Below are 15,836 nucleotides of genomic sequence, written 5' to 3'. Positions count from 1 at the left end.
TTTCTTATCGAAATTTTCAGGACAAGTAGGTTCTCTTATGTGTCATCATATGTGATTTACCAATGGGTGCTTCGCGGTGGATGCAGGCATGTAGCGTTCCATTTGATGCCATACGCGTAGACGGGTGCAGTGAAAAATCCTTCCACCCCTATAGTTCGGGAGTAGGTCCCCCGGGCTCCCTTTGGATTTGGAAAGAGTTGTGATATCACTTGAAATTTCTGCCCAAGTATTAGGTCGTGTAGTATGAAATGAGTAGAATTGAATTGAAACTTTAGTCATTTTTTTTCCATATGGAATGTTTTTATTGTCAATCGAAATATGCACCACCCTTATCAATACACTTCTGCCATTTAACGGGAAGTTCATTGATTCCCCTGCTGTAAAAGCCCGCAGGCCGGGAGTCGATAAACTCGTGGAAGACAGCTTTGACAGCCTCGTCGGAGTTGAATATTTTCCCTACCAAGAAGTTATCCAAATTTTGAAAGAAGTGGTAATCAGTGGGTGCTAAGTCGGGCGAATACGGTGGATGACGAAGAGTTTCCAATTCCAACTTCTGTAGCTTGGCCAAGGTGACTTGTGCGGTCTGTGGCCGAATGCAACAATAGCGGTGCGCTTCGATTGACTAATCTTGACTGCTTAACCGTCAGTTGCCTCATCGTTTCGGTCAGTTGTCGGCAGTAGACATCAGCCGTAGTCGATTCACCAGGTTTCATGAAGCTGCGATGGATGACACCTGCGTTGGACCACCAAACGGACACCATAAGCTTCTTTTGATGAAGATTTTTTTCGCACAATGTTTTGGTAGTTGATCTTGATCCAACCACTGCGATGAACGTCTGGTATTGTCATGTAGGATCCATTTCTCATCACAAGCAACAATCCGATTCAAAAATGGATCGTTATTATACCGGCACAACAAAGAAACACAAGCTTCGAGACGTCGTCCTTTCCGTATGTCGCTCAACTCATGCGGTACCCACTTGTCCAGCTCTTTCACCTCACCAATTTCAGCCAAATGAGTCAACATTGTTTTTTTGGTTACACTGAATATTAACGAAAATTCGAACAGACTTTGACGTGGATTCGCTTCCACCACGGCTTTCAGATGATCGTTATCCACTTGAGTTTCAGGTCGTCCACGTGGTTCATTTGTTAGGTCAAAATTGCCAGAACGAAATTTCATGAACCAACGAGATACTGTTTGCTGTGAAGTGACTTCAGCACCAAACACATCATTAATATTGCGAGCCGTCCGAGCTGTTGTGGTTCCACGGTGGAACTCATATCTCATTAACGCACGAATTTCACTATTTTGCATGGCTGCACAAAAATTTTTATAAAAATAAAAGTTTTAAATAATTCTTAACGCTTTAAACTCCGATCGAAAGAGGAAGAATGTGTCTTTTCCACATAAAAAAGTCAAGTCCAAATATACAGGGTGAGTCGGGAGGATCGTGCCAAACTTCAGGAGCGTGTTGTACATGAAAAATAAATGTAAAAAAATTCAAATGTTGTTATCCGATTTTCGTTTGTTTACAAGTTATAGCGTAAATAAAATTTTTTAACTAGGATTCTATTTACCATAAACGTACCTTTCCTGGACGTTGGATTGGTCGTGGTGGCCCTATTAGTTGGCCTCCAAGGTCTCCAGACCTCACACCGCTAGACTATTGTTTGTGGGGTTGGTTTAAAACTGAACTGTACAGAATAAAAGTGGACACTCAAGATGCACTAATTCAACGCATTAGAAATGCTGCAGCTGCCATTAAAGGAAGACATGAAACAATCAGGAGCGCAACGAATGCTCTTCATAGACGAAGCCGAAAATGTTTAGAAGTTAATGGCAATATTGTTGAACATTTACTATGATATCCAAACGTTCATTTATGGAATTTCTTATGAAATTTATAAATTTTTTTAATTTTATGTTTTAATTTTATTTACGCTATAACTTATAAACAAACGAAAATCGGATAACAACATTTGAGTTTTTTTACATTTATTTTTCATGTGCAACACGCTCCTGAAGTTTGGCACGATCCTCCCGACTCACCCTGTAGATTTAGAGTGAAGTTGTTCGCAGTTGAACGTGGCATTTCGAGATTCTACTCATTTCATACTACACGACCTAGTATATGACAGGGCATGCGCTTTATAACTTGGAGTTGCCAAATTTTGTCAGTTGTTGATAGGGCAGATTCCGACCCTTTTCCATATGATGTGCAATATATTAATGTACTAATCACTTAAATACCATACACAAAGTTGAATCATAGCGATACAAAGCAAAACCGTTGCGTGTCATGATCGCTTGCTCAGCCCTCGCATTACACCCGTTGATTGATTAACCTGTGCGTTATTAAGTTACATAATAGCCGAAAATGCACTTTTCATTAATTCCAGATATGAAAATAGCTGTGAACCATACAATGCCACTATTAAGCTTTAATCGGCCGTACGGTAATTGGGTGAAACTATATACAAAGGTTATAATATGTTGGGGTAATTAGTGTTACGTGCCTCATGGGGGAAATTACCAAAAATATTTTAGCCACGGGATAAATTATGCCTGTACACTTAGGTCCTAATGGGAATCTTTCACTAAAAGTAACTACCACAAAACGTTTTCCCGTTGCAAAATTTATTTCTGCACACCTTTCCAGGCTAAAATATTTATCTACTGCTGATTTATCCAGAAACAAAAAGAACGCAGTCTTGAAACAAATTGCGCCAATTTTCACAATAAAACCCAGAATGAATTGATGGATCGCGAACAAGGTCCCTTTCTTGTTTCGGGCTGTTATGTTTTCAATTTTTCTTTTGCTTGTACATAAAGAGGTGAAAAAGGCCCGTTATAAGATTAATGGTATCGCCGATATTGTGTTTTGGCCCGATTTTGCTGTGATTAGGAAATATATTGTTCTCGATATTTATCGCGATCCCAAACCTGCCGCCGAAGAAAAATTATAAATTGTTGCTACGATTGCCAGAGCGGAAAAAGTTTTCCTCGTGTCTGGAGTTTCTATTTAACAGCCGTTTCCTGCCTTGTTTACTCATGGTGTAGAAATTGACCCGGACTCTGCAGGCAATACTCTTAATACAATATTTGATTTATTAATGAAGTTGTAAAGCGGATGCATAAAGGGTTCATGTCCATTACTGTTAATCTGCTTAATTATCAGTTAGAGCTCCTACTAACTCAACAAAGGTATAATCTGTTCTCATCTATTATCATCACATTAATTGCGTTCGATCCTGCCCAAACATTAGTAGTAGGTCATTAGTATAATACTTATTTGTCCTGGAAGTATATATGTAATCTCAGGTCTTATCGGAGAGCTCGGTTTATGGTACCCAAGAACCTATTAAATACAAAGGAAACTTACGAAGATTTTTACAGGAACCTCACAGGAATTATTTGAGCTTCCTGTTCATTGTTATTCGAATACGAGCAGGTGGAAGTTTTTATTGGCCTGATTTAAACGTTAAATTTTTCCAAAACATATAAAAGGTTTATTAAAACATTTAAAGAAGATGAGGTTTAATAAAATTTTCTCTAATAGCTTTAACACCAACGAGAAATACGTGTTCTGGTTGATATAATAGGATTATAAATGCACCTACTTTATCAAGCTAGAACTGTACCGTCTCACTTTATGGCTGCATAACTGTGTCATAAAAAGCACTTTGTAATCAAATCAGACGAGAGTGTTTTTATGGAAAAAAAAATTTAATATTTTATTCAACAGAATTAGTGCTATAACAAATATTTCTCCATGGCAAGTAAGATACTGGGTATGCCAGATAACCACGTAATCTCTACATAATTTTTACGTGCTACGAAAGCCTTAACCTACGCAAGTAAGAACATGTACAACGTCATCTCATCAATTATATATACAGGGTGAGTCGGGAGGATCATGCCAAACTTCAGGAGCGTGTTGTACATGAAAAATAAACGTTAAAAAACTCAAATGTTGTTATCCGATTTTCGTTTGTTTACAAGTCATAGCGTAAATAAAATAATAACATAAAATTTAAAAAATTTATAAATTTCATAAGAAATTCCATAAATTAACGTTTGGATATCATAGTAAATGTTCAACAATATTGCGATTAACTTCTAAACATTTTCGGCTTCGTCTATGAAGAGCATTCGTTGCGCTCCTGATTATTTCATGTCTTCCTTTAATGGCAGCTGCAGCATTTCTAATGCGTTGAATTAGTGCATCTCGAGTGTCCACTTTTACTCTGTACACTTCAGTTTTAAACCAACCCCACAAACAATAGTCTAGTGGTGTGAGGTCTGGAGACCTTGGAGGCCAACTAATAGGGCCACCACGACCAATCCAACTTCCAGGAAAGGTACGTTTATGGTAAATAGAATCCTAGTTAAAAATTTTTATTTACGCTATAACTTGTAAACAAACGAAAATCGGATAACAACATTTGAGTTTTTTTACATTTATTTTCCATGTACAACACGCTCCTGAAGTTTGGCACGATCCTCCCGACTCACCCTGTATATATATATATATATATATATATATATATATGACTCATTATGCGCAGAGTTTATTTGAAGAGGGCTGAAGAATTAGTGATGAACTAAACTCACCTAAATTAAAATTCTATAAAAAAAATGTCGAATTTGAAAAAAAAAAGAAAAATATGTTATTTTAGCGTAAAATTTTGTTAATGGAACATCCTGTATATTCATCAATAATCGTAAACATATTTTTCTCGTTTGGTAACCGTTCTAACAGCCGCTTAGTCAACGTTTCTGCCTTTTGAATTAATTAGGCCGTTAAAGTTGATATAGTAAAATGGCAGTCCAAATCGAATCGATACGTCAAGAATCTGGCTTCAGATCCGATGTTTGCTCTAATCTGATACTAAATACACATTTAGAATATATGTGGAATAACTGGAAATTAATGTTTGTTTATCCTCGAATCCTCTCGCAACACATCAGGTGTACGCGATCCCACATTTCATTAAGATAATGGCTCCTTACTCCCTAATTTTATTTCATTATTTGAAATAAAATACCCAGAACGACGCCTTTTCATCTCACTTTTCATTACATGTAGACAACTCGTCAATGTGTATTAGTTAAAAAAATGTAACACGTTACAATGATTTGGTAACAATGAAAGTAGCATTATTTTTTGCAGTTTTACCGTTTCAAAGCGAAAATCTGACGGGGTGACGTCACCATCACATCTTACGACTCACATGTGCAACGATTGCGACGGCGCACCATGCATGTCTAACGACGAAATGACGTAATAAGGGTATCGCTGCCTGTTTCCCAGGCAATTAGTCGCGCCGGCGCGAATGGCGCATCTCTGATGAAAAAGTGACGTCATTAGGACATTAATGCCCATTTTATATGTAATTACCTTAAGGAAAGAATAGCTGAAGGGTACTTAAGTTTTAAGGCAACACTGTGGAAAATTTGCATACCTCCCGACATGTAAACAAAGATACTTATTTAAACATGAAATGCACTTGGTGATGTCGCATATTTTGAAATTTTAGGTCCATTTTCCGAGTTCCTTATCGCTAGTATTGCATAGAATCGTTTGACTCTTCTTATATTTTATTTAGCTTAATGTTTACAAAAGTGAACAATGAAGAGGAAAGCAGGGAAGCACTGGCCCTCATTTATACGTGCCGGGAAAAGTAAGTACGTACAGGTCACAATAATGTTGGTTCGATATACCGTGGAAATTCAATGTTTTACCTACAAATAATTTATGCCTTGGTCGACTAATTGCGTAAGAAGGTACTGTATGGGCTTTCAGAACGCGTTAATTGTGGACTGCTGAGAGTGACGACAATATAGCCCAAACTTAACTGACGAGTGAGTGCTTCAGAAAAGGCGAAGCAGTCTTGTTCTAAATTATACATAGCGCGCCTTTAAAATTTAATTAAGGCGAAATGACATAATCTTGGGTTGTATGACACACCTCTTCTTTCCCTAAGCTCTGTAAACCGGGATTATCCTGTTTTTCGATCTTCTAACTTCATTTGGATTGCTTATCCATTTTCCTGCAGAAAATTTAGTCTGATAAGAACAATTATGAGAAGGGGTAAAATCCAATATTGTTTAGGCGTTTAACGAAAACGATCAGATATCGCGTATACTTACATTTTCCTCAATTAACCAAACTTCCTATGACTTCTGAGATTCCGACACAGGCCCTGCTTTCACTTAACACAACCCTTAAGCGGTACTTACTTACTATTACCCTCACGGAACGTAGTTTTTGATGCAGGTTGAGATTCTACTTATTTCAGGTCGCCTGGGTACGTGCAGAAGACCAAACCGTTCTTAGCCTTCATTCAAAAGTAGTGACACACAATAGTCGAATAGCTGTCACTCATGACAACCTCAGCACTTGGCAGCTTCGCATCCGACAACTCAAAGAAACAGATCGTGGATGTTATATGTGTCAAATAAACACCCCAGTGATGAAAATTGCTGCAGGGTGCTTGGACGTATTCGGTAAGTTTATTCGAGCATTATTGATGATTTTCCCGTTGCTATCACATCTGTGAAGTGCGGTTTCACAACATGTTGGAGACATTAACTTGTACACCGTGTCTCTCTTCACAGGGGTCTAAATCGACGGATAGCTACTGTTAATTAATTAATTAACTAATTGTTAATTAGAGGTTTTATAAGAAATTCGTTAAAGTTCCCCAATCTACGAGAGCCGAAAGCACAGAATCTAACAACAGTTGTTACGATTTTCTGAAATAATAAAAATTTAAAATTGTATTTTCTAATTTTTGTATAATTTTCGAACCGTTCCTGGTAGTGTTCTAATGTTCATAGTACGTTTTACAGGATTTTAAAATTATCATAAAATTTTAAATAAATGCGCATGGTGTCTTCTTTTGGGGCTTAATTATGAAAATTTCGGCAGTCATAGGAGATTCGGGCCAATCAGATTAGAGTAGAGTTGTGTCGTTTAGAGTTCAAGAATATGCTCAAGGTAGTCACCATAGAACTTGGGTGGCCGGGGTTGTCCGACTGAACCTAGACACCCAGGTTGATTCAGGCTCAGGCGCCTGCACAAGAGGGTCCAACGCTGTGTTTCAAGTCGAGAAGAACGGAACATGCTAGAATTGGATGATTACGTTTCGCATTTATATGTGCAAGTTATCTCGGAAGTCTAAAAGACGTGTCATGAGCCAAACGGGAATTAAGTGGAACTTTTACAGGCTGCAAGTAAAATGTTAAATCCAGCTGAAAAGTAATAAAGGGCCATGAATTGGGTTTTGGTCTAGCGAAGTAATTTCAATGAATGGACGCATACGTCGGCTGGCACGTCCACCAGATTTGACCCCATTATATTATTCTTTATGGGTGGCTAAAAAAGACCTCTTTTATAAACCTGTGGCCATTGATATTAATAAGGAGCAAAGGAGGATCGTTATAGCTTTAAGAGACGATGTAAAATCAATGCAGAATTTAAGAATATGCATAAAGCTGCGCTCGAGAGTGAAGAGTGAACCCTTCGAGCACCTCTTGGAATTTTCTTTATTTGGCGAGCTATCCTAATTATGACGTGTAAAGTTCTCGATTCAAAATTGGGACGGAACAACCTTACATCCTAGGTTAATGTCCTCACCCCTCATATAAATGCCTTTCGGGTAATTTTGGCTCTATTTTAGCTTCCTAAAAGTTTTAAGCCAACCTACACATACACTTACTATGACCTTAAACTCAGTTAATGCACGGGCAGATAAACATTTTGTCTGCTCTCTGATGCCCGTCGGGAGGGATTTAAATTAGGACAGAATGGCTTTATTCCAACACCAGTAAATAAGTTTAAGCTTATTGTTATAGTGTTTTGTTTTGTGAGTGCCCTGACTTAGAAATCAACAAAGGCGCACTAAAAACAACTTTGAAAAGCAATTTCCCAAAGACAGAAACTAGTTCCAATCACGCACCAACTAGGAAATATTCACGTCTTGGGGAACTGCGCCATCTGGACTAACAACTTCCCATGGAGCTGGCAAGAAACGCAATAGTTTGAAAGTTTTCAATCGCCATATTTTGACCTAAACTTCTTTACTGGATTATGGACTTTATGTTTTATGCAGGAGAAGTAGCAGGGTTTGGTCAAACGGCAATTTATCGGCGCTATTTTCGGGGTCAAGCCTCAGATTGTTCTTGCGACGTTGGACTAATGTGACGCGTGTGTCGCGTTCCTTTCGTCGCCGCTTACCAGATATCCTGGGAGTATTTAGAACTTTCCATATGGCAAAAGGAAACAATCACGGGTAAATTAACAAGGCATCACCTACCAGCTTCCAGTTATCGTATTTTCGATTGCAGTCGTAAATCTCCCGAGGTATTATCGTAAATGTGTCTTCCATTCACGTTCTACTTCCCTTTTGATATATAAAAGAGGGGCATCATTTACGTAAATAACGGGAATTTTTCATACACAACTCGCTGTGAATCTGTCGCACCTGCTGAATGCCCACTATAAATTATTATGAAAACGGTATTGGCAAACCGTTTAATAACTTTCGCATGCCGTAAACAGTAAGTTATGAGATTTAATAGGAGAACACTTTCATACGTCCATTGACGCCGAAAGAATTAATTCGAATTTCCAGTTACAGAGGAACTGGGAAATGTTAGGGCATGTCGCATCATAATATTTCCAAAGACTAGCAACCCTTTTGGCCTATAATATTAAACATTTTCATAATTTACTTGCTAAAGACACCGCGTCTCGGCTCACTAATGCGCGAAAATATACGATTCAGTTTTATGAAACACGGCCCCTGCCAACATAATTTTAAATTAACATTAACCCGGCTAGACACAAAGGGGAGTCTGTACGGGTTTGGTATTACTTACCTAGTCCGTACGAAGTACAGCTGTTTGAATGGAAAATTGAAAATTAGGAGTTATGTAGAAAATGAGAGAGCGAGAAAATATGATTGAAGCATTTGGGATTATTTCCCTCGTACGGAAATAGATGATGCTCCGTTAACGTGAACCAAACAGAAATGTTCTCGCTGAGACGCCAAAAGCATGAAACTTCAATTTAATTTTAATGTTCCTCACAAAATGGCGAAGGAGCGGCCGCTGCTTAAAAAGGGAGAGACTAATCCGAAACAAATCTGGACGAGATGATGAAGTGTGGAATGGTGTTAAACGGGGAAATTCGGGATGTGGTGTTTCATTACCCACACGCCCAGATTTTAGGATTCCCGTTATTGTCGCGAATTGCGAAAACACGATTAGCTGGCAATGAAAAAGTCCGCCAGTGGCCTTATTAAAACTGCTTTATTCCGTTCATTTTTCTAATGAGGCCAAGCAATTATGCTAAAGTGAATACTCTTACAGACGCAATTAAATTGATAATGCTGGAAATTGATGACGCAATGGATGGCAGGAAATATCGAAAGGGACAAAAAGTTTGTTTGAACTGAAAGACCAATTGGAGTTATTCATAAATCACATCAATTTTTTAATTTTTTACGATTACAATACCTTAACCAACACGTCTATTAATGACCGCGATTAACAATCAGGACTGAAAGTGCAAGCGGCTTTGTTCTATTTTAATCCGTTAACGAAATACAGGTCATGACGGTGTGCAAATAATGAGATTTTCTGCTCCATTATCTCAAAAATACTTTTCCCTCTAAAAATTTCTGTTTGTTGATTTTTTAGAATATCACAACATATCGATCTACCTACCGAATGTAAACCATAACTCACTTCGGTACACTATTAATCGACATAATATATCAGATCCGATTCAATGCAAAACGTGCCCCATTCATCGCTGGTTCTCGATCTGGGCACGTCGAAGTAATTTTTCAACCATTGTTTTATTATCATGGTTTTAATGGTACTGTTGGAATTCCCCTGTGAACAATTATGGAAATGTTTTCAAAGGTTGACAATAAACTTCCACACGGGAATTGGGTATGTGCTGAACTGGGCAGATATGGGCGTGTTTTGTTTAGGTTTGACTCTATTGAAGGGCTCTATGGTATTTTTTGAAGAATATAAAAAACTGCCGTTAAGTGCAGTGGTGGAAAGAATTTGGAACACATTCTAAGTTTCATTTCTGAATTGCTGCTTTAAATGTTCGTTAGTTCATATGCGCCAAATACGTACTGTTCCGATTTAAACCTCTATCGTTGTCATGATTTTTTCGTTTATTGAAATTTTTCGCCTGAAAAAAAATGAAATATTCTGATCGTTTTGATTTATGAGGTTTCACTTCGCTTCTGGTCTTAACAGGTTGCTATAACTTAATTTTATTAGGAATCGAACGCGGCTAAACACGTGTATTTGTCAATTAAGTTCAGTCAAAAAGTAGTCGAGCTTCGTCAATGTGGTCGAACGCAATGTGACGTGGCAAGAGCTTTAAATGTTGGTGCTGTTTCCAAGATTTCGAACAAATCTCGTAGCCAGGGAGGTGTTCAGGATAGTCGTAAGTCAGGAGGACGCAGGAAAGCTACGTTCAAGATACGCAGACGAATTTTTCTCAAATACTCCCAGAAGACATTGAAGGAAATCACTGACGTCACATTTTTTGGGGTCACTCTGTACACTAAAAAATAATATCTGGGAATACACTTTTGTGCGCTGTGTAATCCTGCAGAAAAAAACAATTGTTAACTTTAGGTATAGGAACTAAGGAAGTGCGACGCATTATTACAGCACCCTGTATAACACATGAAAAATGCCTATTGTTTGTCCAGCATATTTAAGGGGTATATAAATCATCAGACACTCGACACATAAATGTTAATCTCCCCTTTTTCAATTACCGCTACGTCAATTTTCAGGCTTTTGCTACTGCAGGGTGTTGCAGTGGTAGGCTACGGTTTCTTCAGTTTATATCCGAATTTGTCATCAACGAAATATAATAATAAAAAAAAAAAAATTGGTGGGAACACGGGGGATTTCTGGAAATTTTGGTGAGGAATTTGAGCTGCGATGGGCCATATTGTCTCCCTCCACGTCTCCACCAGCTATAGATGAGTAAACTAGACGACACAGCCCAATCCAACCTGCAGAAAGAAGTGCAACAATTTCATTAACGCTTAGCGACTGCTAAAGTATCCCCAAACTTCGATACCTACAGGAACTTGGAAATGTCCCGTTTTGTATATAGTTCGTGTTATTTGATAAATTCGGAAATTCCCTCGGAACATTTCCGATTTTTACTAAGAAATTTATAAAGTATAAAGAGCATTTTCTACAACAAACAAATACAGTTATTGATAATCAAACCGCGTTTTCATTATGCCAGGGATTCTGACAACTCACGCCCTTATCCCTTATCAACGCCCTTATTTGCGCTTCCGAACACGGTTAAATTAATTTCAGCGAATTACCTGTCCCATTCAAAGTAAGTTTCTATGCTCCGAAAAGTATATGACAGTCCCTTTGTTTGACAGATATTTAGGACACTTCTCCTTTCTAACAAAATTTACATAAGAAAGCCGACATTTTGCGCGAAAAGTTAGAATTCCCGTACAAGTTTCAAAGACATCCGCTGGGGCCGTTTGAGTTTTTTGGTCTCCAGGCTGGACAATTTGAAGCGTCATTAAGTCATTAAAGCGCGTTTTTTCTGTATAAAATAGCATAGAAGGGCTGTAATGATATCTTCTCCGATGGAGGCAGATTTACATGGCATATCATGTGATGATTAACCGATAACGGGTATGGCAAAGCCCTATAATTTCGAACAAGTTTCGAAGTTGCATTCCTCAGTGCATTCAGTAGGGCACTAATTAACATATTTATCTTAACATCGTGGAATTGTTCGATACCGCAATTCGAAGCTAGTTCATGGTTTAGAAGCTCAAGCCGTAATTAAGCCGATTTCCTGTTTCATGCTGATCTGACGTTAATGCTAGATAAAACTTAATCCAACAAGATAGGACGATAAACTTGATTGATGTTTTACTTGCAAAATTATAGTTTTCAGACGTCTGGAACATTGTAGCTTCATTAAGCTCTCTGCCATCGATGCTATACAGGGGTTACTTTTTCTGATTGCAGCACCACTGACAAGACAACACCCCTCAGGGTGCGCTCGAACGTCAGGCCGCAGATGACGCGGCACGAGCAGAAGTCAAATTTGTGTTTCGGCTTTTTAATTTGCTTATTTTTATTACTCTTCATTCATGTTTTGTTTATTTTCATTAATATTTTTATTAATTTTTATTTTTATATTTTTTGTTTATTTTTTATATGCTTATCGTTCTATTTCATTTTTCTATCAATTTTATATTAAAAGTTTATTCATTATTTTTAAAAAACGAATAATTTTTTTGTTTGTTTTCGTCTACAAAAAAAAAGAGATTTGTTTTAATAATAATGGGCAACAGTGAGTGTTAAAAATGAGAGCATTATGGTAACTCATTAGCAAAGGATACGGTTTTGTGTAACTAGTGGAATTCAGCGGAACGAGCGAATGTCGTGCAATATAAATGAGATTCATACATCATATTTTGTGAACAATTTTGCTGTACGCCGAAGAGACCAGGATACCAAAAAATTTACCAAAACTTAAAGTTATTCCGTATGCTGTGTTGTTACTTGCACAAGTATATACAGGGAGTATTAGAAACATACCAACAAACTTTCAGGGAATTTGTGAAAATTTAGATCAAACAAGGTAAGGTCCGAAATCACTTCGTTTCCAAGACACAGTTTGATTTTTCCTTTTTTTAAACTTATTAAATATTTCAAAAACAGTTTGGAATAGGGACGTGACATTAAAGACGCACTGTGGCAGGATATATCTACATATTCTGGAGGAGGCAGAATGCTGCCATCTTCACTAGTGACGTCCTTGCAGCTATCCAACGTTTCTTCTATACGTGTAAATAGCTCAGAATTTAACAGAACCATACTTTGGAAACAGGGTATTATTTTGGGATGAGGCATGTTTGACACATGTTTGTCTTCAATCTCTACAAAAAAAAGTATTAATTCTCCTCACAAAAATTTAAAAAGTCTCTTGGAACCCTATCAGCTTTTGGTAGGCATAAGAATGGAAGATTATTTTTTATCGTGAGCACGACTTCTTGAGCAACAAAACAACAAGAGCTCTTTTTTCTTAAGGATTAATGGAATTTAAAAAAATATAAATTTACATTAAAAAAAGTCAGTGGTTTGTAATTTGTTTCATTAAAACCGTTCCATTAAATGTCTGCACGGACACCACTGGGGCAGGTGAAAATATTCTGCCTACCCCACAACATGCACATTTATTCCCGCATAACGCATTCTCAATTTTACGTCCTTATCCTAAACCAAAATTTATGATTTTTTCTTATATTAAAAAAAAAAGAATGTAAACATTCGATATCTTGGAAACGGAGCGAGTTCAGATGTAACTTTACTTGATCTAAATATTTATTTTTATGAGTTCTACATTCTCCGGAAGTTTGTCGGCATGTTTATGAAACACCCTATATATTATGCAATGAAAAAGCATCTGCCTACATTTCATGATCAACCATAGGACGAACCCCACCGCGCTGTGCATCCGGTTACAAAAATTAAAATTTATTTTTTAAGATCAGAAAATCGCTTTTTACGTAACTGGTTAGGAAATGCATTGATTCGTGAGACGAGTGTAAGATGGCATTTAATGATGAGCTTTTTGTAAGGTTCTATTTTAATTTCAAAAAGGGAAAAAGTCTGAAGAAAGATTTGAACTTGTTCAAGCTCCGCCCGGCATTAGCGGCCGTTATTGTTGGTTACGTTATTTGTTAACGATAATGACGACACCTGCTTTCAAGTCATAGCTAGTTGCGAAACTCCACCGTTGTTTTAACAAACACTATGCCTTTACTGTCGGCAAAATTACCGAAGAATATCGTGTGCATGAAAATGCGATGACTCTAAATCCTGCGAATGAGTAATTGGTGAAACTCTAAATGGAAGCTCAAAGCCGTCAAAAGCAAACCATTCAAACGAACTAACCTTTACTGTTCGCAAGAAGCCACATTGCGGCAAAAAATCCACAGATATTTAACGTTGTTAGTCCCAATTCTATTTTTTTTTCCATTTAATGCTTGCAGAGACATTTCGGAGGGGTACACTCCTCTAAGGCGATCCTTAATCCTGTATCGCTTAGATAATCGCACTAATTGGTTTTTACGATAAGCAAGAAAAGTTTTTTGCTTGGAAGGGTTAATAAGGGTTTCCGGATAGGGTCATCGTCTCCTAGCTTTTTGGACCATTCGTTGCCCTTCGAAAGTGTTAACTTTAATAAAGAATCACAAAATAATAATTTGCCTGTTCCAAAGAACATTCAATTGAAAGTGGTACGCAAATGGATTGAAGGATCAAAGGAATTTATAGTCATTGAATATCCAATGTGAGCGCTTTAAACTCGCAGCAAATTGCTCATTAACTGGCTTATTTAGATAATGCGGATTAAGCCAGACTCGCCGGACCGCAAATGCAACCCAAGACCAACGCTGAGGGGATAATTAGTCCAGTTATCTCTGTCGTTCTCTTTGCATACCGGATAATATTAAATCCATAGGGACCAGCTCTTCCTCGAACATTTATTAGGTAGGAAAACACTTTAGTTTACTTGGTAAGTGTTGGAGAGCCATGTCGTTTCTAGTATGTGATTTTCCAACAGTGGGGCCTAAAACGAGATATTTAAGGCCCTGAGAGCACCTTAAATGCCAGGCAAAGAAGAAAGCAAAAAAATCCAATAAACTTCTCGTCTTTGTTGAAAAACGTGTTATTCCTTTCAAAGTGGTGATTTCAAATTGTGAGAAAAACGACTTTACAAGAAAGCTCCTATAAGCGATGTCTCTAGTTTGCATGCATAGCAGAAACTCTCTGAAACAGTGTATTGCATTTAACATTATTTTTTTAAGCACAAATGGATCGAAACTGTTTGTTTACATCGTAATTTCCATGGCGGAAACAATGAGTTTCCGGCCAGCGGGTGTGTTCTATTTTTATGGACCGTCCCCGGCAAGGGACTACAAAGTTTCTGTAACACCCGGCGCCCTCGGCGACGGGCCGCAAAGTAACAATAACGCCTGTTAATTTTTTTAAACAAATAGCTGGGTACCAGGGTAGTCTCAGAAGTTTCCGACCTGCCATAGATGGCGTTTTTCCAAATGGCAACTTTGTATTTTTTTACAGATCCCTGTAGACCTCCAAAAAATGAACATCTTTCATTTGAACAATTTTTTATTAGATGTTTTGCCCCAGAGTTATACTGGATTTCTGTCGAACTTTCAAAATAGTCGGAAAAATTGCATTTTTTTTCCAGAAAAGTTTTGCAACGCATATTTTATTTAAAACTCACAACAATCCTTCAATCTACCAAAAAAATATTCTTTCTATAAAAAAGTATATATATTTGTGTAATTTAACAAATTAATTTAAAATCCTGATTTGAGAAACTTGTGGAGGCAAATTTTCAAAAATTTGCTCCAGGCGGGAGGTTCCAAACGTCTCAACTCGTATTCGAAAAGAATTGTTTACTCCGCGCAACATCTTCACATTTACCAATTGGCACGCACTTTCAATTCACCTTTTCATGTCGTCTGCAGTTATTGGTATTTCTGCAAAAACGTTGTCCCGTAAAAAACCCCGGAGAAAAAAATCTGCTGAGGTCAAATCAGGCGACTTGGGAGGCCAGTTCGGGGGACCGCCCCGTTCGATCCATCGATCTGGATACATTTCATTCAGAACCTCACGAGATATTCTACAAAAATGGGCTGGACACCCGTTTGATCGGAAGTGGAACGTTTTCTAACAATTTTATTTACCCTTCAAAATTCTTTGG

At 37.7% G+C, this 15,836-nt stretch overlaps 1 protein-coding gene across 3 annotated transcripts in view; it reads left to right on the top strand.

The window, feature by feature from the left end:
• The window catches only part of LOC136347682 (lachesin-like), a 210,315-nt gene that overhangs the window by 168,903 nt on the left and 25,576 nt on the right, over positions 1–15,836 (top strand). For all 3 annotated transcript variants that reach the window (XM_066297903.1, XM_066297905.1, XM_066297904.1), the window contains one exon: positions 6,307–6,514. In XM_066297903.1, the coding sequence (XP_066154000.1) occupies positions 6,307–6,514 (208 nt within the window). The remainder of the gene's footprint in view (positions 1–6,306; positions 6,515–15,836) is intronic.

Source organism: Euwallacea fornicatus, chromosome 29, assembly GCF_040115645.1.
Source record: "Euwallacea fornicatus isolate EFF26 chromosome 29, ASM4011564v1, whole genome shotgun sequence".
In the NCBI taxonomy this organism is placed as follows: domain Eukaryota; kingdom Metazoa; phylum Arthropoda; class Insecta; order Coleoptera; family Curculionidae; genus Euwallacea; species Euwallacea fornicatus.
This window is presented reverse-complemented; position numbering and strand designations above follow the sequence as displayed.